The following is a 24,699-nucleotide window of genomic DNA, read 5'->3' as shown; positions in this document are numbered from 1 at the left end:
GGTCTCCGAGGGCACACGGCCTCCGAGGGCACGTTGGCAGCGGCCAGCCACCCAGGCTGTTCAGCTGCTGGTCCTTCTCTCCTACTGTCCGTAGGGGTCTTTCCGTTCTCCTGAGCTTCTGCACAGAGTTTCTCTGTCCATTTGCTGTAACCACACTCTGCACCCCCCTACACGTGGACATTCACTTGTTTCTAGGTGTGACCACTGAGGGCCGAACTGCGGACACCCAGACCCACACACCCCAGGAGCCGAAATCGCTGTCCCAGAGCTGTGCCCAGCCGCCCTGATTCCGCTCCTCGTCACGCCGTGGAGCAGAGCAGCCCGGACACTCCAGAAAGACCCTTCAGGCTCGCAGGGAGAGGCTGCAGCTCAAAGGAGGACCCCTCCTCTCGGGGCACCAAGTCCTGGCCACCCCCCTGTGACTCAGTGTCTGGCCCCAGGCGGCCAGGCAGGCACACGCAGGAGGGCAGCTGTGGGCGGAACAAATGCACATGTGAATGCATGATTCAGCTGGAAACACTCCCCAAGCTATGCCCTGTGTCAAGGGATGGAAACGAGGCGCCTGGAGGTTGGGCACATGGTGAGCTGGCACCCCTGAGTCCAAACCCCCTGCTCGTAACCACCAGGAAGCCCCCAAGCCCCCTCGCCACCCAGAGCATCTCTGTCCCCGCAAAGGGAGCGGGGAGGGCCGGCCCCTGCCCTCACCTCCCGCAGAACCCAAGCTGTGTGGGGAGACAAGAGGCCAGCGGGTGGTCTGTCCCAGCCCCCTGGCCCCCACCGACATGTTCGTCTCCTCCCTCCCTGCCCGTCTCCATCCTGCCACCAGCCCCAAGGTGAGGCAGGCAGGCAGAGCCGTGCCCTGAAAATGCTCCACAAAACCCCGCGTGTGTCCAAGCGGCTTCGGTTACCAGGCACCCGGCTGGCCCAGCCTCCCTCGAGCCCTGCCAAGGCCTGGCACCGATGCCCCCGGCAGCCCCTCTCCCTGCCAGCAAGCCCACGAGGCCCGAGGGCGCGGGCAGATTGCTTTACCGCTGCCGGCTCAGCCCAGCTCCCCCGGGAGAAGGCCCCATTGTTCCCCGCCCCCGTGGCCCCCGCCTGGCTCGGAGACACCGGGGCTCCGGGCTGCAAGGTCACCGGGCCGCGCAGAATCCACCTGCAGCCGCACCAGCTTCCAGGAAACCGAATCCCAGCGGCAGATGACAGCCGCAGGCTGCAGGACAGAGCGCCCATTCAGCCTCCACTGGAGCCGGCGTGGCCCGACCTGGCGGCCACCTCCCCAACCTGGGCCCTCCCACGCCTGGGCACCGGGTTCCCAGAGCCAGCACTGCCCAGACCGCCCGCCCGCCCGGGGCCACGGCCGGGGACAGAGGGCTGCGATGTGCCCTACCCTGGGTGCCCGGGACAGGTGAGAGGGTGGGTAGGGAAGGGAGCAGAGACCCTGCCCCACCTCCAGAGCCTCACGGACAGCAGGCAGCCTGCGCGGGCACAGGGAACCCTCCAAGCCGAGCGTTAAGGCAGGCAGTCCCCCCACAGGGCCCTACATGTGTCAGGCGAGTCTTACTGCACCCATTTTATGGATGAGGCCCTCAAGGCTGCAGGGCTTGACTCGACTGCCGAGTTTCCATACTGGTGAGGAGCAGAGCTGGGTAGAGCCGGTGGATGGGACTCCCCTGGCCTGCCCTTGCCCACCCAGGGGTCCCCTCTGAGTGAGCAGGAGAGCTGGGTCGAGCAGCAGCCTTTGGGAGGGCGAGGCAGGTGGAGGAAGCAGCCAAGAGGGCCAAGATCTTCCAGGTCAGCAGGGCCAGGCTCCCCCCCAACCCCGCACCAAGATGTTTTCTTGGACCCATTTCACAGATGGGCCAGCTGCGGGGCAGTCTAGGAAGCAAGTGGATTCACGGGTTGCATTGAGGACAAAAAGCCCCCCACACCCTCTCACCTTAACACCCTGAAGAGGAGACCCAGAATGACTTGGGGTCCTGTAGACCACCAGCCTCAGATGGTCTCGCTGTCCCGCTGCCCCTACCTACCCTCAGGCCTGCAGGCTGCAGCCTCATGGACCTCATGGAGGCCGTGGGAGACAGGGCCCAGCCCCCCACGCAGAAGGAGACTATTTCTCTTCCAACAGGGTCTCCTGCAGCCAAGTCTCCTGCCAGGTTGGCCATTTGTGGGCCAGACAGGAAGAGAGGGATGGAGCAGGCAGGGAAGCGGAGGTGGGCTCAGCCATGGGGCATCAGTGTAGTGCTGTCCCACCTTGGCAGCCAGGCCTGAAGCCATGCAGGTCACGCCCAGGTTCCACAGCCAGGACCCAGGTTCAAGGGCTCTTCCTAGGCTGCCCCGTGCTCCTTCTTGAGCATCAAGCCCCAGCCGGGACTCGGGGCTCAGAGGCCTCAGGGCTCAGGGGCAGCCCTGCTCTCCAAAGGCTGGGCCACGAGTTGCCTGTCACTCAGCTCTTCTGCCCGGTTGGTCACACTGAAAAGAGCGTCCTGTAGCCGGGAGGCATGAATATAGGCTTCGACCCAGCTCGAGAAGCACGGACTGGAAACCCAAAGGAGGAAGCCCTGGTCTCCAGACCCAGCCGCCCAACCACCACCCCTCCCACCCAACCAGCAGCAGCCACCCCAGCTCCTCCCAATCACCACCCCTGGCGTGGCTGCCACCACCGCCATCACCCATCAAATTGGCCCTTCCTCCCCATCTCCATTTAGCGAACTCCTACACACTCGCCAAAGCCCAGGCCGAGGGGTCCTTCCTCCCTGAAGACGTCCTGAAGGGCCCGCCAAATGTGGCTCAGGCGCGCCCCTCACAGCAATTGGCACCCACCGCAGACCCTGTGTCCTCTGCAGCTGTCTCCCCTACAGGCAGGACAGTGCCCCTTCAGTGGTTTATGGAGGGGACGCATGGCACAGAGAACCCTTGGGCATTTGTCTAGGAAATGCCGACCTGCAGGAAGCCAGCTCGGGCTGGACCTGTGAACTCCTGGGGATGAGAGCAGAGAGCTGCGGTCATTCACAACATTGGGTGCTGGGCTCCACTGTTTGCTGATGGCTTGGACCTGACCCTGGAGAATGGGAGATGCCCACCAAGAACCACTTAGGAGAGAAGGGGGCACCCCCTCTACCTGCTCTCCGGCTGTACCTGCCTCCAGCGCCCCATCCCCACGGACCAGCTGTACTGCAGTCCCTCGGGAGCCCCCTGGGGTTCCACCCCAGCCCACCCCCACTCCGAGTACTACCCTGCCCCATTTACGCAGCAAAAACGCAAGGCCCAGGTGGAGAAACACCACAGCTCCCAGGCCAGAAACCTTTGCCCCACCTCACAGGCATGACCCACATATGAGGCTGAGGGTCACTCAGCCACATCACAGCCCCTGCCACTCCGGGTGGCCGAGAGCCAAAGCTCCCACACCTGCCGTCCAACACCAGACACCCTCCCAGTCTGAGCGCACCTGCCCAACAGACTCGGTGTTAAACACTGGTCCCTGGACCCCCAATTTCCAAGAAAATTAGTTGGGAGACTAATTGTCACTAGAGTGTTATTGACTACTCAACTTGCAGCTTTCCCTCTCTGATAGTATTAGGCCCCCAGAAGGAGCAGCTAAAGAAGACTTCACCTGAGCCCCGAGGTATATATTTCTGGGAAGATTTTAGAATTCTGGCTCCTGCTAAGGGGAAGTATTTGAAGACTCCCACAGATCATGACTCAGTCTAGCATTCACGGCCTTAGAACCCAGCACCTACCTGCATCTCCAGCATCCCCCCCCCCATACACCCTGTACAGAATCCCAGACCTCAGCCCCAGCCAGCTGACCCAGGGATGGGCAATGGTCCCTCTCCCTTCCCTCTACGTCGCTCCTCCGGGAAGCTTCATCGCCCTCAGGCTGGGTGAGGGGCCCCTCACCCCACAACCCCTTCAGATACGCTGGGAGCTGGTGCCGAAGGGGAAGGAGATCCAGTGACCACAGGCAGGCGCCACCCTGAACGGGATCAACAAGACACCCACTGGTGCACCTGGGGAAACTAAGGCCCAGAGACAGCCACACACTGTCCTTTGGGGGTGTCCAGAGTCTGAGCAATGCGGTTGCCAGTGACCAGGGAATCTATCTCCAGGGCTCCCAGTCCTGCCTCTGGCTTCCAGGACCCCGGGCCCTCCCTGCAGCCCCAGCTGTACCCGCAGAGGAGTCATGCCGTTCCTCTGATGGCACCCCCTCCCACACTTCAGATTCTCTGATGGCTTGGTCCTGAGCAAGGAAGGGGAGAATGCTTGTCACTGAGCCCGGGTCACCAAGCTGGAAAGCAATGTGCCCATTGCCAAGATTTCCCGACTTCTAAAGCCCTAAGTGAAAACACTTTGAAGAAGTCACCGTTTTCAAAGATTTAGGGCATTAAACACCACTGGGGTAGGGGGTGGGGCGTTGTCCAGGTGATAAGCTGGTCAGTTTTTAGCAGCTCCCCGAGGTAATATTTCCCCCACCCGGCCCCCACCCATCCACGCCCTCTCCACCCACCACTTGGGATTCTAGGCAGGACACCCACATCTCCAGAAAGCCCTGCCCACAAGGTAGGCAGGGCAATCAAAGGCCCAGAGGTGCCACCACGGGGGCAGGGGCTGGGGGGCCCAGGCCCAGGGGCTCTGCTGGACACTGCAGCCACAGAACCAGGCCCGGGCAGGGGGCTCAGAAGCTCCCCGGCCGGCCTCCTGCACACGCCCTGCGAGAGCCAGGCCGGCCCCAGGCCTCCGAGTGCCAGGCCCGGGCCTGGGCCGCGAGGGGCCGCGGGCCGGGCAGGCGGGGGCGGGGGTCCGGGGTCGGGGGTCCGGCCAGCTTTAATGCGCTGACAAAGCCTCATTTGCAGGTCAATGCCGCGGCACACTCGCCTCTCCCCTCGCCCGGCGCCCTTTGTCCGGCCGCGCCCGCTCCTCGCGCCAGATGGCCGCGGAAATGCTAATTTCGGGCGCCCCCCGCCCCCCGCGTTTAATTGCGCCTTTGCAGATGGGCCGCGAGTGTGCGCTTCATGCAGATGAGCGTGGCCTGGCCGCTGCCGGGCCTGCGGGCCGCCGCCCTCGGACCCGGAGCCGGCAGGGTCGGGGGAGGGGCCGGCGGGGAGGGGGCGAGGAGGGAAGGGGAGGGGGGCCGTCCCCCCACCAGCGCGCCGCCGGGCACGAGCGGGCACCCAGCGGGCCGGGCGCGGGAAGCGCGCTTTTCTCTTTTCATTTCTCCAAAATGGGATCTTAAGTGACTCTGAATGAAAACAAATTGGCCCGCTTTCTTCTCCAAACAGACGCGCGGCGTGGGGGCGGGGAAGGGGCGGCCGGGCTGGAAGCGGGGGGTGGCCAGGGGACCCCTGCCCAGGCCGGGCCCTCGCACCCCGACGCCAGGGCCCCGCCCCAGGACGGCACTCGGGGCGGCCAGGTAAGTCCTGGCAGAAGTGGGGCCTCTTTTAACTGGAGCCACGGCTCCTGGGACTCAAGCAACCGGCATGCGGACAGACGCCCCTCCCCCCTCCCATTCCAGCCAGAAACAGATGCCCGGGCCGGGCTGGACAGAGAAATGGGGCAGGCCACGGGGGGCACAACCTCTGGGGGTCAGCCAGCTTCCTGCGCGCTCTATCTCCAGCCCCAGCAGGAGCCGAGCTGCCCTCACAGGCCTCCGCCCCCACGAGGGGAGGAAGATCCCTCAGGTCCCCGGCTCCCTGCACCCACAGCTCTGCGCAGAGGGGGCTCAGACCAGACCGCACAGCGGTGCAGGGGTAGGCAGGGGGTGCAGCCGGACTGGAGATGGGGGAGCTTGGGAGAATGGATAGGAGGAATGAATGAGTGAGAAGATGTTGGGGAAGGTCCTTTGTGACCTTGTAGCATTTTTTTTTATTGGAGCATAATTGCTTTGCAATGTTGTGTTAGTTTCTGCTGTACAAAGAAGTGAATCAGCTATGTGTATACATATATCCCCTCCCTCTTGGACCTCCCTCCCATCCCCTCCCATCTCGCCCATCTAGGTCATCACAGAGCACGGAGCTGAGCTCCCTGTGCCGTATCGCAGGTTCCCACCAGCTATCTATTTTATACTTGGTAGTGTATATATGTCAAACCCGATCTCCCAATTCATCCCACCCTCCCCTTCCCCCCCCCACCCACCCCCCCCCCCCGCCCCGTGTCCTTGTAGTATTTTAACCACGAACTTACAAACCCTGTGCTTTGCTGGGTGATGGACTTGCTCCATCACCAGCTATGAAACAGGGAGAGGGCCATTTTCTGGGCCAGCAAATACTCCTGACATGTAACTCAGGCCACAGTGACCGTTAGAAAGGAAAGGGACCTGTGTGTTCCTCAGACTTTCTGTTGGATTTTTGTAGCCTGCCCAGGCAAAGGGCTGACGTGCCACAATATTGGATGATCCATCAGCCAGGTCCGAAGTCAGCCGGCATGGTGAACTGGTCCACCGGCCACCAGCCCAGTGACGGCTCCTGGTCGCTGATCCCTCTGCCTGGAATGCCCTCCCTGCCGGCCACTCTCACCTTCACCTGCTCCCAGATCCCTCCGGGCTTCCAGGACAGTCCCCAGGCACCTCCCTCACCCGGTCCTCAGGGGAGCCCTCGGCCACCTTCACCTGTGGGTGCGCAGCAGCCGGCACAGAACCGGGCTCAGTGGGGGACATCACGGGGGCTCCAGCTGACAGCCAGGCCTGGGCCAGAGGGCTCAGCCGACCCCTGACGCCCGACCTGCCAGCCCAGGATCTGTGCCAACACAGTGACAGGCTGTGGGCAGGGGGTGGCTCGTGAGAAATGCCCAGCCAGGATGCACCATGGAAGTTTCCATGGTCACGGGATGGAAACCATTTCCTATCAGTGTGGAAATAACAGGTGCCCCCCTCAGGCCTCCCCTTTCATTTCTTTCCAGGAAACAGTTCAAACGAGATGTGTACACCCATCTGAGACAAACGTGGCTTGGTCCTGACCCCCTGCAATCACTTCGTTAACCAAAGGCTTCCATCTTCCCCCTGGGAATGGTGCTGGAGGCTTGTCAGTGGAGCACTCCTCCACCCCTGCAAGGTGTCCTGGGACCGCAGCCTTGCCCGGGCCTCGCTGGCCACCCTGGACCTCAGGTCCAGTGACCGCATCTGCACTGGTGAGCGGTCTCTTTAGAGCGTCTGTGCTTTCCTCCTGTTCATGTTGCCACTCTTCAATAATGACGTCCCCCCAGACCTGTAACCTGGGGAGAGTCTGGCCTTTTGCTAACACGTTTACTAAGATGCAAGCCATCTTCCAGCTTTGCTACAGTCACCAGCTGCTGCTTGTACTGAAATCTTTCTTCCAAACCGTGTGTCTGTCATTTTGTTTACCACACTCATATTATGGGTCTTAAACCTCTCATCATGGTTAAATATTTTGAAATTAAGACAATATATGTGTATACATGTGTGTATATGTATTTAATGCTTTAAAACATGTATTAAAATATGCACTTTGAACCTAAAAAGTAATGTGGGTCCCGAAATTGTGTAGAGCCCCAAGCTACCATCTCTGGTGTTCTTCGGGTAGGAGAACGTATCTCGTGGAGTTTTACTTTCTTTTTGATACATTTCTGTATTGTTTGCATTTTTTTTACCGTGAGTGTATAATACTTCTACAATGGGGGGAAATATAAGGCTATTTTCATTTTGAGAATTAAAAAAAAATAAAAGCGCCATTGGTTTGCCAACCATGTGACCTAAGCCTTGTGGCAGCAAATCCACGAGCTGGCCCTGGGCCGGTGGGGGAGCAGGAGTCCATGGCAGGACCACCTTACAAGAAGGGCCGCCTTAGAATGGATTCCTGGGGACGCCTCAGTAACTAAACCCCCTTGGACAGATGCCAGGGCAGGCCCCCTCCGTGCCAAATTCCACTTGGGCCCACTCTCAGTTCCAGCAAAATTCCAAAGTATATTGTTGTTATCATTATTATTTTGCAATTACGTGACATTTTTTAAATGCCTGGAGTGTTTTTCTACCATTTTCATTAGCTCCTTCTCACTCTGCCCACGAGACAGGTCAGCATTTTGCTTGCCATGAAACAGGCCTGCCAAAGCTCAGAGAGGTCAAAAAACTTGCACGGGTCACACAGCAACAGGGCGGAAGGGATTGGGGGTGGGGGGGGCAGCGAGAATGGATGTAAGGATCCGGCCCCAGGTCATCCTGCAGAAGGTGGAGTATATCTCGCATTTCAGCCCCTACTGGGCTTTTATTTGGATTTAGGAATTGGGGGGAGGGGGGACATTGGGAAAGAGAAGAAAAAGCAGCAATGTGATAAGAGAAAAATGGAAAGGAAAACCAGAGTCAAGCACAAGAGACAGAAACAAGAAGCACTGATTCCACGGGGCAAGGGGCCTGGCAGAGTGGCCACCCAGAGGCCCAGGCAGGGAACTCAGGCCCTCAAGGTGGCCCTGCTGGCCCATTCTCCCTGCGCCTCTGGACCAGGGCCAGGTTCTAAAGGAGCTGGGCATGAGATAGCATCCCTTTCTGGACTCTGAATATTCAGTCCAGAAGGGAGGGGGGTTGGGCCTGGAAGGACGGGGGTCTCCAGATGGCCCTCGAGACTTCTCTGAAAGGTGTGTGAGGCCCTAGAGCCTGCATTAGTCATGAACCTCAGTCACCAAGCCCATCCCCCAGCCTCAGGAGCAGGTGCCACAGCCCAGCACCCTATGACCCAGCCTGCTGGAGGCCTGAACAGGGCAGCTCACCATTGGTCACCCCAGGCCCCAGGGCAAGAGGCCCAAACTGGAAGCCCAGTATTATGGGTTGAGTTGTGCTGTGTCGAATCCTAACCCCTAGTATCTCAGGATGCAACCTTATTTGGAGAGAGGGCTTTTAAAGAGGTGATTAAGTTCAAATAAGGTCACTAGGGTGGGGCCCTAATCCCATATGACTGGTGTCCTTATAAGAAGAGGAGATCAGGACACAGACACACACAGAGGGACGGCCATGTGAGGACACAGGGGGAAGATGGCCGTCTACACACCAAGGAGAGAGGCCTCAGAGAAACCAACCCTACCGACACCTTGATCTTGGACTTCCAGCCTCCACGACTGGAGACAATGAACGTCTGTGGGACTCTGTTACAGAAGGCCCTAGGAGACTAATACCCCCAGCATCCGCCCCTCCCCAACTCGACAGAGGGGAAGACACCTATCCGGAGGCACGCAGCCAGGGTGGACAGAGATGCCATGCCCCAGACCTCCAGACCAACAGAAACCCCCACCCATGCCAGGCTTTGAGACCTTTTCTAATTCAGTGCATCAAGCTCCCTCCCCGCCAGCTTCCTTTAGAAGCAGTGTCCTGACACCCAGGGACTCACTGTGAAAGTGGGGAGTCGCCCAGAATGCCATTTTCCAAGGCTAAGATTAAAAAGCCACGAGCAAAGCCCGCAGCTGTGTGCCCCTAACGCTAATTGGGGAGAGTGCGCATTTGGATCTGGCTGACTTGGGTGGCTGGGGAGGTTTGGTGCCCTGGAGAATCAGGGCCCGCCTGGAGGGCCAAGCCCAGGCTGGGGGCTGCCGGAGCTGCTGGGCCTCCCTCCTGCCCACCGGGCCTTCATTAGCAGCCTCATCCAGTCCAGCTGGAGTCAGCTGATTAGCCCATTCTGGTGGCATTGGGAGTCCCCAATATCTATTTTTCCACCCGCACATGTTCAATTAAATTTTGCTTTTGTGCCAGAGAGGCCTCTGATGTGAGCATTTCTTGGGAGTTTTTCCATGTTTCTTTATGTCCTTGAAACCAAAGTCAGTCACCAGGTTTCAGAAAACACCCTCCTGGATGGAGCGGGTGAGAGGAAAGAAAAACACAACACAAAACAAAAGCAGAAGAAACAAAAGAGAAAGCACTGACTGCCTTTATACAGAATCCTCCTCCGAGGAGACAATTCATTCCGATTGAAACGTTTCCCTTGTGCAGCGTTCCCCGGACGCGCTTGTCGCGTTGGGCAGAAATGCAAATCCTCCTTTTTCCTTTGATTCAAATATTTAAATTTTCAAATATATATGCTGTGACAATCGAATGGCAGCTGACCTCACTTATTTTCATAGAAGATGCGGAAGCCACGGGCAGCAGTTAATCTAGCCAGCAGAGGCGCCCACAGCCCTGGGGTGGGGGGGGAGGGCGGGGCGGGGGAATAATCCTTTTATTCAGACATTTGGCTTAAAAGAATAACAAGGAGAAAAAGCTGGAACGTAATTACATTGCATGGAAAACAGAGAAAGATTTTTTCTCTCTGTCTAACGAGCTTTCTCTTTTTCCTTCCTCAAAGAATGGGGCGCATGGCCAGAGGCTATTTTCTTGGTTAAGAAATCAGGAGTGTTTTCCTTCCTTATTGTCCCCTACTCTCACCCACCCCACAAGGGATTTTCTTAGTTGGGTTGGCTGCCACTGGCTCATTCGTTCATTCACTCGTTCACTATAAATTCCAGTGGAAGACCTACTGTGTGCACAGCCCACCCCAGCTCTGGCTGGGCCAGTGGACTCAGACACCCCCTCCCCCAACCCTACCTTCCTTCCCGCTCCTTCCCTGGGGGCAGTCGGGGGACTCGGTGCCCCAGCAGAGCCATCCCCTGGGCCATCGATGCCCACGGGGTTCCCTCCGCACCTTCCCCGGGGTCGGGGGTGGGGGCCCAGAGCACCTAAGAGGAAGGCGTCTGAGCACCACCGCGGGGAGGGGGAGGAGGAGAGGGCACCCCTCTCTTGGACAGCAGGGCCAGCGTCTGCCACAGTCTCTGTTGCTAAGCCCTGCTCCCGGCCCGGGTCTCCCAGAGGACCCCAGCCCAGCCCATCAGCAGGGCTGGGTCTTTAATATTTAAAGAGCTCTCCCGGACATTTCAAGAACTCCCCGACACGATTTTCTGTGATGCGTGTGCTGTCGGGACATCTGTCTTCTATACCTAATAAAGTCGCCCCGATTCAGAATGAACTCCTCGGCATCGCTTTGAATCCGGGCTCACATATGGTTGGTAATTAGCTGGCTATCTCTTGGAGTTAAATGATTTTTTTCCTCGCCCGTTCGCATCCATAATAGACGCAAACAGAGTTGTGATTGTTCCCCGTTGCGGGACATTCCGCGCCTGAATGAGCGGGGGCCGCTGTGTCGACGCGGATTTGCCATATGGTTGCGCGGCGCCGGGAAGAATGGGCCCCTGTGTGTGCGCCCGGGACGCGGCGGCGCGGGCCGTGCCAGCCGGGCGGAGCCGGGTGCCCGACGGCGCGTGAGGAGCGGGCGCCACGGCCGCGGGCGCACGTCAGGGCGCGGGATGCCCTCGGGCCGGGCGCGCGGGCCGGGCGCCGGGACAGACGCCGGGAGCGCCGGGCCGGCTCCCCGCCGCCTGGAGCGCGGAGGACGCGCGGACGGACGCACTGGCGACCAAAGCACGACGGACGGACGGCCCGCGCCGCCCCGGGGCCCTCGCGCCCGTGCAGGCCGCGGGCCGCGGCGGGGGCCGGCACTGCGGCTGCAGCAGCCCCATTGTGAGGCCGGCGAGACAATGGGCGGCCCGAAGAGGCACCTGCTCGCCTGAAAGGCCCATAAATCGCCGCCGCGTCCAGCTGCCTTCCCGCCCCTCCCCGCGGACCGGCGAGCCCAGCGCGGCCGCGGCCCCGAGAGGGAGCCTCCCGCCCGCCGACGCCGCGCACGCGGCCGCGGGGCACCGCCGCGGGCGCCCTCCGGCCCCGCGCAGCTCCCGCGGGGACCCGCCGCGGCCTCCCCTCTGGAGAGGCCTGCGCCCAGGGCCGCTGTCCCCTCGGGCAGCCAGTACGGTCCCTCCTGCCGGGCGCCCACGCACCCACGCACCCGCCCGGGCTCGGGGCGCTCACTCGGGCTGCCTTTGAACCAAATTCTTGAACTTTTGAACCCCAGTTGTTACTGTTGCTGCTGTTTATAGTGTTGGGAGCCCGGGAAAGCGCCCTAACACCAGAGGACCAGGCTCCCCACCGCTCCCCCCCTCCCCTCCCCTCCCCTCCCCTCCCCTCCCCTCCCCCGGGGCCTGGGATAAACAAGCCCGCCGCTGACCTCCAGGCATGCCAGGCTCCGTCCCATCTCGCTAAACTAAGGCCCAGCCCAGTTAGGGACCTGCCAGCCCCTAAAAGAGGGGGCCAGTAAGCACCCTGTCTGTCCCAGCCACACCCAGCCCTCTCGGTCTTCTGGGAGCCTTCCCCTTTCAGAGACTGGACTGAGTCCTCCAGCTGGAAGGGCCACGCTCTCAGGAGTGCACAGCTTTCAACTCCTGGACACTTAGCTGTGCGTCTGGCATCAACTTCCCCTATAACCTTACAATAAAGAAAATCAGCCTGCAGCCATGGTCACCTCCGTGGTCACGCCGGGGGCAGAAGGGGTGGGGGGAGATGGGACAGGTGTTTTCCAGTGCCCACACTGATCAGGCCTGCGGGCTGGGGTGGGGGGTTGACCACTAATTCCTCCATGTATTTGATGCAGCTGTGTATTTCCCCAGATTTTTAAACATTTTAAAATCTCCCTCCTTGGAGGGTGGAAGTGATGGCCAGTTTGGGCCATCTTGACCGCCAGGAAGTGGTGCTGCTACAGGGGCTATAATGCCTCCTTGGGTGCCCCCAGATGTAGCAGGGCAGGCTCATCTTGGGGTGCAGCCTACAGAGTCAGGGAACAGGGCCCTGCTCCAAACAGCCAGCCTCAGGTGGGCACTGGAGATGGGCCTTGACCTGAGTCGAGGGAGGATGCGGGCCCTGGCTGTGGGCAGGGTGTGAGGCCTGCTCTCCCCTCTATGGCAGCAGCTCCTTGGTTGGATGGACACCCTGCCTCTCTCTCCATGGAGGGGGCTGGACTTGGGCTCCGCAATGGTCTAGGCGTTCAAGTGTTGGCACACAGGTTCAGCTGGGGTTTTCTTCCAGGAAAAGGAGTGCATTCAGCAGCCAGGTCTTTGGCAATGCCAGCCCTGTGCTGGTGGCCTGCTGTGTACACCCCGAGGGACGCGGCACCGCGGGCCTGCAGGAGCCAGCTGAGATGGCCAGGCCTCTAAACACTGGTCTGGGGGTGCCAGGCAGAGGGGCGCATCAGCAGGGCCCTGAACCTGCTCCTTGGGTCTCCTGGCTGCAGGAAGATGCTCACCCCCACCCCCAGTTCTCCAGCTCTTTTGATTTTCATGATCTTGATTTTAATTATCTAGCTCCATCTCATCTCCCCCCCTCCCCTCCCCTAATAAAGGGCCAGCATTTTCCCCACTCCCTCTTTTCTCCCTGACATATTAGAAGAATGTTTTTCCATTTCCTTTGATGTCCTTTACAAGCTGCATCTCATTTCCTGCTTGGGCATTTCTGACCTCGAGTGACTTCTACCAGCCAGGCTGCCTGGCTGTGTCTCCCCCTCGGTGCCCCGCCCAGATGCCACTCTTCCGTTCCACCTTCCCCACCTTCTTCCCCCGGCCTCCAAGGGGGCAGCCCCGTCCAGCCTCAGCTGAGTTTCCGAGGAAGGCTCCTCATTTCCAAGTCTCCCCGTGGAAACCCGACGACCTGCTTCCCTGCGGCCTGTGCTCTGTATTTTTCTGCTGTTATTCTTTGGGCAGGCTGGTTGCGTTCATTCCCCCCCTTGGTGGGGTGAGCTGGGTGGGACACAGGGAGCTGGGGGCCTCCAGCACCCAGGGCAGAAGGAGTCTGTGTCCGAACCGGACGGAGGCCGCGGGAGGTGCAGGAGCCCAGCAGAGCAGAGAGGCTGGTCCGCTCCCTAAAGCGGCACAAGTGAAACGGAAAATTGAAATCCGAAAACTGAAAACCGAAGCCCCTGAAATGAGCCACCAAAAAGAAAAACAAAACTAGAATCAACGAAGGGGAGTCGTCTGACAGGGTTCAAACAGTGTGTCTTTCTTCCCTCCCTCCCTCCCTCCCTCCCCTCCCTTCCTTCCTTCCTTCCTTCCTTCCTTCCTTCCTTCCTTCCTTCCTTCCTTCCTTCCTTCCTTCCTTCCTCCTTCTCTCTCCCTCTCTCTCTCCTGATCAGGCACATGACTCTGAGCTTAAAGCACCATCAGAACCAGTGGAAGTATCTTCAGCGCAGGCTGGGAACTGGGTCCTGGGACCTGAGACCCAGTCCCTGCCCCTTTGGGGTATAACAGACCACACAGGGATCTCCCGGCACAGGAGGGCAATAGAGGAGGGCGGTTTGCACAAGGAAGCAGAGGAGATACACCCTTGCCTTTGTCTCAGACCCCAGCTGGACTCCTCCCAGGGAGGTTTGCGTGTGTGACAGCTCCAATTTATTACTATTATTTTATTAGGATTATTACTATTTCAATCACCAAAAATGACTCGAAAGAGGCTCAGAAAAGCAGCAGCATATCAACCAGCCAGGACTCAAGGGTAAACGTGGGATGTCCTGTCCAGGCAGGGACCATCCACCCAGTGGGACAGGCTGCAAAGGGAGGCCCTCTGGGTAGCGATGACTGTCTGGAAACAGGACATCACGGACTGGTCCCCTTTGCAGGGTCTCTGGTATGGCACTGGCGTGAGGTCAGCAAGGTTTTTGTGCTGTTTTCAAACAAAGCCCAGGGCATTCCCTGGAAGCCAGCAGTGATCTTCTAGAACAAGGGAAAGGAATGCTTTCCGGGACAAACTGCTGGGCGCTGCCCTGATGGCGGCCCGGACCACAGCTGCCTCGGCCCCGTGGGTCCACACTGCACTCCCAGACCGACGCCTGTTCCAGTGGCAAAGACAGATTTACCCCGTGGGAGGATTCGGGGTCTGGGATCCGCTTTAAAACAAACAGCAGTAACAAAAAATTAAGAGTTGGGGAAGGGAAACAAACTGACAAGTTTCGAAAAATGTTAATTGTTGACTCTGGCTGGTGAGGACGTGGAGCTCAGTGTAATCTTCTATTAACTTTGTGTATGTTTACAAGTTCCAAGTTCCCCCGGAAAGAATTTTTTTAAAGGAGATACAAGTGATACTATTACTATTGCTGAGAAAATTTAACACCGGCTACAAAGTTAAGAAAGAAAGAGAGAAATTATATGCATGTATATGTTTTGTGTATGATATACATATATACAATATCTATTATGTACTTTGTATCTATACAAAGTATACACACATACAATAAAAGAAGGCAGAAAGGGTTGCTAGCAAAATGCCCTTATCGGGTGATGTCATGTCACCGTTTCAGTGGCCTTGGGGCGGGGGGTGGGGTCCGTGCTGTCATGGGCACGTGCCCTCGGCTCTGCTTCTCTCCTGGATCCAGCTCTGATGTCTAAGGAAGAAGCCGCTCCCACCATTTGGTCAGTTCAAACACAGGAAGTGCTCCGTGACCTTTTTTCTGTTTATTACTAAAAATCCCTGCTAAAGGAAAACAGTTTTGTTTTTAATTTGGGTAACGATCGTTTTGTGAGTCCTGAAGCAAACCCCCCAGAATATGCTGGGTACGCACTGAGCACCAGCGCTGAGCACTGCCAGGAAAGGTGCCATGGCCAAGGTGGCTGCAAACTCTTTGGAAACTTGTCTGCTTGGTCAGATGGGGCAGAGGTGACTCTACTCAACTCCCCAGGCCAGGCTGTTAGAGACCTTGCTGCTTTCACCAGGGCCCTGGGAGCACTGCCATGTTGTGAGGAAGCCCAAGCAGGCCTGAGGAGAAGCCACAGGAAAAGGAACTGAGGCCCCAGCTGGCGGCCAGCTCCACTCTGCCAGGCACGGGAGTGAGCCAAGCCATCTTGGAAGGCAACCCCCAAACCCCGACCAAACCACCCTAGCTGACGCCCCATAAACAGAGCTAAAGTACCTGCCAGCGCTTCCCAAGTCCCTGACTCATAGCATCCTAGGTATAAACAAAACCGTTGTTTTAAACCACAAAGCACTGGGATGGCTTTTACTTGGCACGAGATCACTGGAACAGGTGTTCTCATGCCAGTGGGAGAGAAGGGCCAGTTGCCAGTGCACCTCTGCCTTCATGGCCCTGGCATTGAGGAGTACAACCCAGGTCGAGTTTCAGGGCTGAAGGGGATGCTGAACACACAGCCATGCGACACTGAAGCAGGCTGGCCCCTAAGGGGGCCCCATACCCGAGGGCTCTCAGGCAACGGCTAAGTTCGAAGCATTTCTTCCTGATGCCACCCAGGCCACCAGAGGCCACTTCTCTTTCTTAGTCTAAGGAACATATGCCAGCAATACAATCTGTATCTCCACTACCCTTGAAAATCTCACTTCAAGGCTTACATAATACCAATGTTAAATTTCAGAATAAGTGATCGGGGCTACTTAAGTATGCCCAACTGTCGGCTCACAGCTCAATCTCTGAGACTGTGACCTGTTCCCAAACCTTGATAATTTTCCTCCTTCATCATATAAAAAAGTTAGATGAGTGACTGGACATGTGTGTGTCTGTGTCTGTGTGTGTGTGTCTGTGCATGTATATGTCTGTGTGTTTGCTTCTGTGTGTGTGTATATGTGTGCATGTGTGTATATGTGTGTGTATGTGTATGTGTGTATGTATGCGTGTGTGTGTGCAGGAAGTTTCACTGGGGACCACTCTTGGGCTCACCTGGCTGGTGGGGTGAAAGAGCAGGGTTAAGAACAGGAGAAGCTGAGCTCTGATGCAGATCTGAGAAAGGTCTCAGCCAATCCCTGGGGGGCCCCGGAGCTGGGATGGTCCCTCAGAGTTGTCTGTTCAAGGCAAGGGGCCGGGGCTTTGCCCCCCGAATCCACCAGCCTTTGCAGGTGGCGCATGTACGGGCAGGGATGAGGCAGCTCTCTTCAGCTGAGAGCAAGACCTGCAGAAACATTCATCAGAGCCAGCAGCCGCCAGCCTCCCGCGGTGGGAATCGATGCCTTAGTGGCTCAGCACACTGAGACTTGGGAACGTAAGCCTGGCCTCCAGAGCCTGGGCCCCGGACAATCCAGGTGGATCAGTGCAGTGCCGGGGGAGGGGAGGCGGAAGTGGCGTGTGGAGTCTCATTCGTGTGGAAGCTTGTGATCAGCCCTATTGCCTCAGGAAAGCTCAGGATGGTGGAGCCCCGTGGCGGGGATGAACATGCGGCCAGCACACCCAGGGATGCAGTCAGAAGCTGGGTCACTGTCGCGCTAGCCATGCAGAGGGACTGCCATCCTGGCCCCAGGCTCTTCCGTCCCACCTGCAGCTCCTCTGCCCGGATGCTCCCCGCCTCACCTACTGGACACTTTTTAAAGCACATACAAACTCTACCACAGAACAGAAGGCAACCGGCGAGGACACGGGACCCTGCCACGCTGAAAGACTCGGCCTCCCGCCCTTCCATGTGACAGGCTTGAGTTGGCACCTGTAGGACACTGAAGGCAGTGCTCAGAGAGGAGGCTCCAAAATTTCCAGACACGTGTCCAAGCATCCAGGACAACTTGACACCACCACCCGGTCCTTGCTGTCATTCCTGGAAACCTAAAGCAGTGACTTGAGATCTTCAAAGGATCTGTCTCTGTCAGCTTAGTTTACCATATGCTGCGTAACAAAAATCTCAGTGGCTTACACCAACTACAGAGGATTTCTCTCTGTGACAGTCCCATCCTGGTGGGCTGGGGCTGGGTTCCACTGCAAGTCAGTGGAAGGGGCAGCCCCATCAGGACGCTGCTGGTCCCTCAGTGGAAAGATAAAAAGGTGGCCCCATACCCAGGGCTGTAAGGGCTTCTGCTCAGGTGTGGCATATGTCGCACGAGTCACATCTCATTGGCCAGAGCAAGTCACGTGGCCAAGTCTGATATCAACATGCAGGAGATGTAGAATCCTCCCACAGGGCAGGGCAGCAAATATTTGGACAATAATGCAATCCACCATCATGCAGAGCCAACTGGACGAGGAACTGACCAATGTCTCAGGCGCTCTGTCCCAGTCAGGTCAAACCAAAGAGGTACTGAAAGAAAGCCACAGTCATCAGGGTTCTTTTTTTTTTTTTAATTTTTTTTTTTAATTTTTAAAAATTTTTTGGCCACAGCGCAAGGCTTGCAGGATCTTAGTTTCCGAACCAGGGATTGAACCCAGGCCCCAGCAGTGAAAGTGCCAAGTCCTAACCATTGGACCACCAAGGAATTCTCTAACGTTCATTTTTAATTATGCTTTGTCTTTGTGTCTAAATTGTAATTAGGTTTCTGTTTGTTTGAATTCACCTAAAAACTCGTGGTCAGTGTGGTCCACCCAGGAGAAAAGTTTGAAAAACAGTGTCTTGGACAGGAACTCTTGTTCACTGCTGGTGGGAATGCAAAAACGGTACGGCGACTTTGGTGGTGTCTCACAAAATTCAGTGTACTCTTACCGTATGATCCAGCAACCGTGCTCCTTGGTATTTCCTCCAAGGAGTTGAGAACTTAGCTCCACACCAAAAATGTGCACAGCTTTATTCACAATTGCCCAAACTTGGAAGCAACCAAGATGTCCTTCAGTAGGTGAATAGATGAATAAACTGTGGTCCATCCAGACGATGGAATGTTACTGAGAAATTTTTTAAAATGAGCTATCAAGCTCATTTGGAGGAAACTTAAAAAGTGCAGTGAAAAAAGAAGCCAATGAGAAAAGGCTCCATATTGTAGGAATCAAACACTATGACATTCTGAAAAAGGCAAAACTATGGAGACAGTAAAAGTTCAGTGGTTGCCAGGGGTTGGGAGGAAGGATGAACAGGCAGAGCACAGAGGATTTTTAGGGCAGGGAAAATACTCTTTAGGATCCTGTAATGGTGGATTCATGTCCTTATACATCTGCCCAAACCCATACAATATCCAACATGAAGAGTGAACTCATACAAAATATAGACTTTCGTTAATATTTAAATAATGTATAAAAACTTTTTTTTAAAAAAAAGAAACAGTGCTCTTGAGACAGCATCGGGGGAGGGCAGCTAGAGCCGTTGGGCCAGCAGCGTGGGCTGTGCCCTGACTGGGTACTTGGCAGGTCACTGACCCTGGGCCAGTGGCTTTGCTGAACTCACCTGTAACGTGGAAAGCTAGTGCCTCATTGACAGGACTGTCCTGGTGTCCACAGGGCCTGGCTGAGAGTGGAAATCAGGGCAGGGTAGCCTGAACTACAACTTATGTCCAAAAGAAGGGGCTCTCCCCTTCTCTGGGAAGGCTTCCTCAGCTCTGAGAATGGCCCACACTCACACTTACATGGAACCAGGAACCTCAGAGGTCTCCCCCCTTCCCCCACTTTCCAGTCCCCCTCATGCCCCACCCCGACCAGTCCATCAGCAAGTCCCATCAGCTCTCCCTCCCAATATATCTCCAGGCTCCCCCCACCCCACCTCCCACTCCGGCCCCTCTGGTCCACTATTCTGTGAGCACTCCAGACCTCAGGGCCTTTGCACTGGCTGTTCCCTCTGCTGAAACTATCTTCTCCCAGTTAAACCTCAAGACTTGCACCCCTCACCTCCGCCAAGCTCAGATGCACTTGCTGGGGGGTGGGAGGGGGGCTTCCTGGCATGGCCTGCTTTAAACAATAGCCCCCTGGCCCTGGTTACATCACCTCTCCCCACAGAGGCAGCTCCTGCTAGCAGGGAATTGTGTCTGTTTCATGCATCGCTGTGTCTCTGGTGCCCAGAGCAGTGTCCGGCGTGCTGGAGGCACTGGGAACGTTTGCCAACCTGGTACCTCTGCTTGGGTGGCCGGCCACAGTAGCCCCTACCTGGCCCCTCCTTTGTTCTCCTCCCAGCAGCCTTAGGATGCTTTCTTAAATTGCCTCAGCTTCTGTCACCCCGCTTCAGTCTCCCCAAGGGCTCCCTACTGCCTGCAGAAAAAGTCCAGCAATTGACGCCAGCCCATCAGACTCAGGAAGGTCCAGGAGACCAGTGGGAGACCAGGGAGTGGAGAGGCCCTGCAGGCATACCCTAAAAGGCACTCTTACAATGAATAATGTTTAAACCATGTGCCAGCCCAACACGCACCAGCAGGCCAGGCCAGGGCCATGGGAGACCCCCGAGTGGCCCCCTCAGCCCTACTCTCCAGCTTCATCGGGACCCTCTGGCTCCGATACACTCACCCTATGGGTGACATCCCATCCTACGGCTTCCCCAAACACCCAGCTAAAGCGCCCTGCCCACCACTGCCCAGGGCAGTCCCTGCTCAGCCTCTGCCCCTTTATCATCCCATCATTGGTTTATGGTTAGAGGCTCTAAAATTTGTCTTCCCAGCCTGGTCCATAAGAAGTTGCCCAGATCACACTATGACTCAAAATCCAGTGCTTTTTCCCTATGGAGGGCAACCTCTGGGTCTCTGCTGCGAGCTCCTGCCGGGGGGAGAAACTGGCCCCAGAAACGACGTTAGTGTCCCCTTTCCGTCCGTACAGGGCCCTGGTGTTGCTTTTGAGAAAGCCACCCTGAGTGACACCAGGAAGCTGGGTAGCAGGGGGCTGCATCCCCAGGTCCGTGCTGGGGGCCAGGGGTGTAAGCAGCAGAGCGGGGGCGGGGGCTGGGGGGCGGGTAGGATGCCCGGTCGCATTGAGTTTGGGGTGGGGAGGTGCCCACCCCAGCCAGACTCTGTCCTCAGTATGAATGGTCATTCTAGCAGGGTGCCGCTGCCCGTGGACTCCCGGCTCACGCCATCCTCCTGCGCGCTCAGCCAGGCTGAGCTTTCACCTGGTCACACAGGCAGGCCTGGGGGAGGCCCCCTCCCCAGAGGAGAGGTGCAGAGCCTGAAGTCAGATCTCGGCAGGTCTAATTCCCAGGATGTGTTCAGGCTGAGCTGAAGGCGGCAGGGCCCCTACTCTCATTTCCCAGGGGAGGTATTTCTCAGCGTGCAGCCCCAGCTGGGCCTCGGGGCCAGTCCCATTTTCCTCCTCCCCGCCCTTTCAGGCAGCTGGGGGGAGGGTAAGTTAATCGCATATCCAAACGCATCTCCAAAATCGAGGCTTCAGCCGAGCCTTTGACCCTGATCCGTGGGGGACATCAGTGTCGCAAACAGCCCCAAAACGGTTAACTTAAAAAAATACACCACCACTGCTCCGCTTCCCCAGGCCCAAGGCACCAGCAAAAATACTGCTAGCCGTCCGTTTTTGCTATTTTACGTCACCCTTTCCATTGTAAGCCATAATTTTCAGAGGTTTATAGGTCAGCTATAAAAAAAACAAAATAAACCTCTCCTTTTGACTAAAAGGGAGCACTTGGAAACTAGAAGGCTGGTGGGTGCCCGGGTGGATCCGGCCGCGAGTTTTTCCACCGAAGCGGCGGCGCATCTCATCCCTCCCCACCCCCACCTGCCCCTGGGCCCTTCCTCTTGGCCTCCCCCTCCCCTTTCTTCCCCGCAGGCCTGCAGGCTGCCCCTCCCCCACCGTGGGCGAGAAGAGGCCAGAACACATCTGGGGTCCTGCAACCCCACCCTGGGGGGACACCGGGGCCCACGAAGCGGAGGACTTTGGAGCCGTTGGGGTCCACCTTGGGCGGGGCCTGAAGAATTTCAGGCTCAGGTTCGCCCTCTCCGGGCCTGCGACCGGCCCAGTCCCCGCAGGTGCCCACCTGAGTCCCATTGGGGCTCGGCCCAGGGCAGCTGGGGTGTGGGTGGTCTCCTTGGAGCCGGGGACACAGTGAGCCTTGGTCTCCGCGTACAGCCCTGCACACGTGTGTGTGTGTGTGTGTGTGTGTGTGTGTGTGTGTGTGTGTGTGTGTATGTGTGGATGAGATAAATGCAGAGCGAGGGCGGGGCCGCTCATCCCTAAATTAGGGCCCTGGAGCAGGTGGGCGCGGGCCAGCCCTGCCAGGAGAAAGCCCCCCTCCCTCCCCTTTAGGGCTGCCCCCTGGGTTCTAACTCCCTAACTTTTGGGGGTGCCAGAGGGGAAAGCTGGAGGCAGTACAAGCACACGCGGAGCTGAGTTGCAGCATTATTCGGCCTCTTTATTTAGAACCCGGCGGACGAGGAGCCGGGGCAGTGGTGCAGACGGCTCAGGAACCTTTTTTTTTTTTTTTTTTTCTTTTTTTTTTTTTTTCTTTTAACAGATTTGTCTTCAAGTTTAAAATAATCATAATAGTAAAAAGAGACAGCGAAAGCGCGAAGAGACTGCAAGCTAGATGGGCTTGTACGGCAGCTACAGCTTGTGAGCGACCCCCTCCCCCCAGAGTCCGCTATAAAAAATAAATTTACATTTGTCGATAACCAGATGCGAGTGAGGTGCCTTTGGCATAACCAATAACCGAGCTAGCGCGTGGCAGAGCGGCCCACGCCTCGACATAAATAGAAAATATAAGTTAGTATAACTTTAAAAACTTTTTGTACAAATATACATGTTTTTTTCCTTTTTTCCTTTTTTTTTTTCTTTTTTCATTTTTTTGCACTGAGTTTCAGCAGAGATTAAACATTTTATATAAATGACTCTTAAAGCTTTACACCTTGGGACCAGTGTACTCCTCGTGCAGAATACATTTAGATATAAAAGACGTTATTAATACATTGCACAGTTTTCAAACTTTAAACACAAAACCGAACGCTGCTCCGTGGCAGCTGCCGCCGGTTGCTGCTACATGGACGGTCCCAGCCGAGGCCCAGCGCTCCTCTCCTGTCCGCTGCCCAGCGGGCTCCCTCGGGGCTCGTTGGGCGCGAGGCTGCGGGAGAGAGGTGCGGTGAGCGAGCGGCGACAGAGTGGCCGCCGGCACCCCGCGGGGCGCCCCTCCCCGCCCGCCCCGTCTGCCGCGCTCACCTCTCATCGCAGCCGCTTGCGCGGGGTTTGCTCAGCCGAGCCGACGGCTGGAGCGGCGCCGGGCGCGGCGCATCCCGCGGGAACCTCGTTCGACGCCTTGGCTTCGGGCGCGGGTCTCTTGCGCTTGGCGAAGAAATCTGCGGGCGACAGCGCGCGCGGCCGGTCAGGGCGGGGCCGGCCGGGGAGCCCAAGAGGGTGCCGGGAGGGGGCGCGGGCGGCTGGCCGGCCGGTGGGGGGGCGCCGTCCCCGCCCGCGCCGAGGTCCGCGGCGGGTCAGCTTTGTTTACGTCGCCGCGCAATGTGCTGTGTAAGCATTTCCCCTTGTCCCGCGGCCAAGCCCCCCGGGGCTACCGCCGCGCTTAACCCCCTCCGCGCCGCGATCGCCGCGCCCGGCCGCGCCCGAGGAGGGTCTCCAGTGGCCCGGGCGAGGATCGCGCTCGGAGGGGACCAAAGCGCGCCCTCCCAACCCTCCCGCGCGAACCTCTCCGGAGCACAACAACAGGGCGGGGACGGGGTGCGGGCGCTGCCTCGCCCCGCGCGCTGCGGGCCCTTTAACGCCACGGAGGAGGCGGGGACCAAGAGAGGCCCCCGAGGGCCTGGGAGCCCGGCCGGCCGGACAAAGCAGGGCCGGGCCGGGCCGGGGCGGGGCCGCGCGGGACTCACCGGAGATGAGAGGCCCGGACAGCTTCTTGATCGCGGCGCCTCCGGCGGCGGCAGTGGTGGCAGCGGCGGCGGCAGTGGCGGCGGCGGCGTTGGTGTTGGTGGCAGTGGCGGCAGTGCCCGGCGCGGGGCGCCCCGAAATCCCTGAGTGCGGCGGCTCGGCCAGGGGCTCCTGGCTGCGCGGCGGCGGGACCGCCTCCGGCTCAGAGCTCTCCTGCGGCGCCGGGGCCGGGGCCGGGGCAGGCGCTACGGACGGGCCGCTGGACGGCGACGCCGGCGCCTCCCCGAGGCCGTCGAGGGACTCATCGGCCGGCGGCCCGGAGGGCGGGCTATCGCCCGCGCCGTCCGGGCGGGGACGAGGCGCCAGGAGCAGGCGACAGCGCCCCACCTGCACCGTCTCGCGGTAGAAGGCGGGCACGGAGTCGCTGTCCACCTCGGTCCACTGCAGGCGCCCGGGGCCCCGCAGTGGCACGTCCTGCTGGAAGTTGTAGTCCCAGCGACGCTGATCCTCGGCGCTCAGCTCGGCCAGGCGCATCTGCAGCTCGCGGCTGAGCTCCTCGTGGTCCACGGGCCCGAAGAGGCTGCGGCAAGCGCTGGTGCGCGCGAACAGGGGAAAGGTGCGGCGGGCGACCAGGCGCTCCATTGCCGACGGGCTGCGGAGATACGCATCGGACTTTTCCGGGGGCTGCGCGGGCCGGGCGGCGGGAGAGGAGAGGAGAGGAGAGGAGAGGAGGAGGAGGAGGAGGAGAAGGAAGAGAGGAAAGGAGGGCGGAGGCCGGGCGCAAGTGAGACCCCGCGCGCGGGAGTCTGCATTTGCAAAGGGACGCGGCGGGAGGGCGGCGCGGCGGCTACCTGGCTGTCGGGCCGTGGAATGCTCCTGAGTCTCGCTCGCTGTGTCGTCCGGCCGGCGGCCGCGCCCCCTCGGGTGCCTGTCCTCGCTCGCTCGTCTGGCCCTGGCCTGGCTGGCACCCACCGAGCGCAGAGCACTTGGCCTGTGGAACGCCCAGTCCTCGCGCGCCCCTTTATACGCGAGGGTCCCACCCCCCCGCGCACTGGCCCCGCTGCTATTAGCATAATGTAGTATTTTCAGTTTCAACAACACCGCGGCGATTGGCCGGCGCCGCGCTGCCCCCGCCCCTCCGGCGGTCCGGCCCCCGCCCGCCGCCCATTGGCCCTGCGCACACACCCACCCGAGGGCGGGGCGGGGCGCGAGGACCGATTGGCGGGGCGCGGGGCGCGCGCAGCGGCGGGGGAGGAGGCGGTGCGCGGGGCGGGGCCAGAGTTAAAGGGCGCTGCGGGCGGTAACGTGACACCGCGGCGCCCCGCCCCCTCGCCCCATCCCCCCCACCCCCACCCCCACCCCCGCCCCCGCTCCCGCCCCCCGCCGGCTCCTTTGTCTGCAGGCGGGGGCTGCTCGGCGGCGGTGGCGCGGGCGC

At 58.8% G+C, this 24,699-nt stretch overlaps 2 protein-coding genes across 2 annotated transcripts; one reads left to right on the top strand and one right to left on the bottom strand.

Annotated features, from left to right (window-relative positions):
- The first annotated feature begins 547 nt into the window (after positions 1 to 547).
- On the top strand, positions 548 to 21,501 carry LOC133099979 (collagen alpha-1(I) chain-like). The gene is made up of 14 exons (XM_061203806.1): positions 548 to 580; positions 627 to 833; positions 896 to 1,405; positions 1,694 to 1,791; positions 2,034 to 2,210; positions 2,608 to 2,791; positions 3,146 to 3,268; positions 4,988 to 5,180; positions 5,277 to 5,407; positions 5,510 to 5,744; positions 6,526 to 6,769; positions 11,034 to 11,479; positions 11,558 to 11,762; positions 21,222 to 21,501. The coding sequence occupies exons 1-14, from the start codon at positions 548 to 550 to the stop codon at positions 21,499 to 21,501; spliced, it is 3,066 nt and encodes a 1,021-aa protein (XP_061059789.1).
- Positions 21,502 to 21,779: 278 nt separating this feature from the next.
- On the bottom strand, positions 21,780 to 24,276 carry CDKN1C (cyclin dependent kinase inhibitor 1C). The gene is made up of 4 exons (XM_061202273.1): positions 24,116 to 24,276; positions 23,267 to 23,916; positions 22,605 to 22,741; positions 21,780 to 22,509 (listed from the first exon to the last, which is right to left on the bottom strand). The coding sequence occupies exons 2-3, from the start codon at positions 23,904 to 23,906 to the stop codon at positions 22,608 to 22,610; spliced, it is 774 nt and encodes a 257-aa protein (XP_061058256.1). The 5' UTR covers positions 23,907 to 23,916; positions 24,116 to 24,276; the 3' UTR covers positions 21,780 to 22,509; positions 22,605 to 22,607.
- Positions 24,277 to 24,699: the final 423 nt, after the last annotated feature.

Source organism: Eubalaena glacialis, chromosome 10, assembly GCF_028564815.1.
Source record: "Eubalaena glacialis isolate mEubGla1 chromosome 10, mEubGla1.1.hap2.+ XY, whole genome shotgun sequence".
NCBI lineage: Eukaryota > Metazoa > Chordata > Mammalia > Artiodactyla > Balaenidae > Eubalaena > Eubalaena glacialis.
The sequence above is the reverse complement of the archived record's forward strand: the minus strand, read 5'-3'. Positions and strand labels throughout refer to the sequence as shown.

Bases quoted from the DNA above. Each gene is read 5' to 3' on its own strand.
- LOC133099979 (XM_061203806.1), top strand. From the start codon at position 548: ATGGAAACGAGGCGCCTGGAGGTTGGGCACATG. The intron at 834-895 runs GTGAGGCAGGCA...CGTGTGTCCAAG, and splicing joins ATCCTGCCACCAGCCCCAAG to CGGCTTCGGTTACCAGGCAC. The intron at 6,770-11,033 runs GTGAGAAATGCC...CATCCATAATAG, and splicing joins CTGTGGGCAGGGGGTGGCTC to ACGCAAACAGAGTTGTGATT.
- CDKN1C (XM_061202273.1), bottom strand. From the start codon at position 23,906: ATGGAGCGCCTGGTCGCCCGCCGCACCTTTCCCCTGTTCGCGCGCACC. The intron at 22,742-23,266 runs GTGAGTCCCGCG...TGTCGCCCGCAG, and splicing joins GTCCGGGCCTCTCATCTCCG to ATTTCTTCGCCAAGCGCAAG.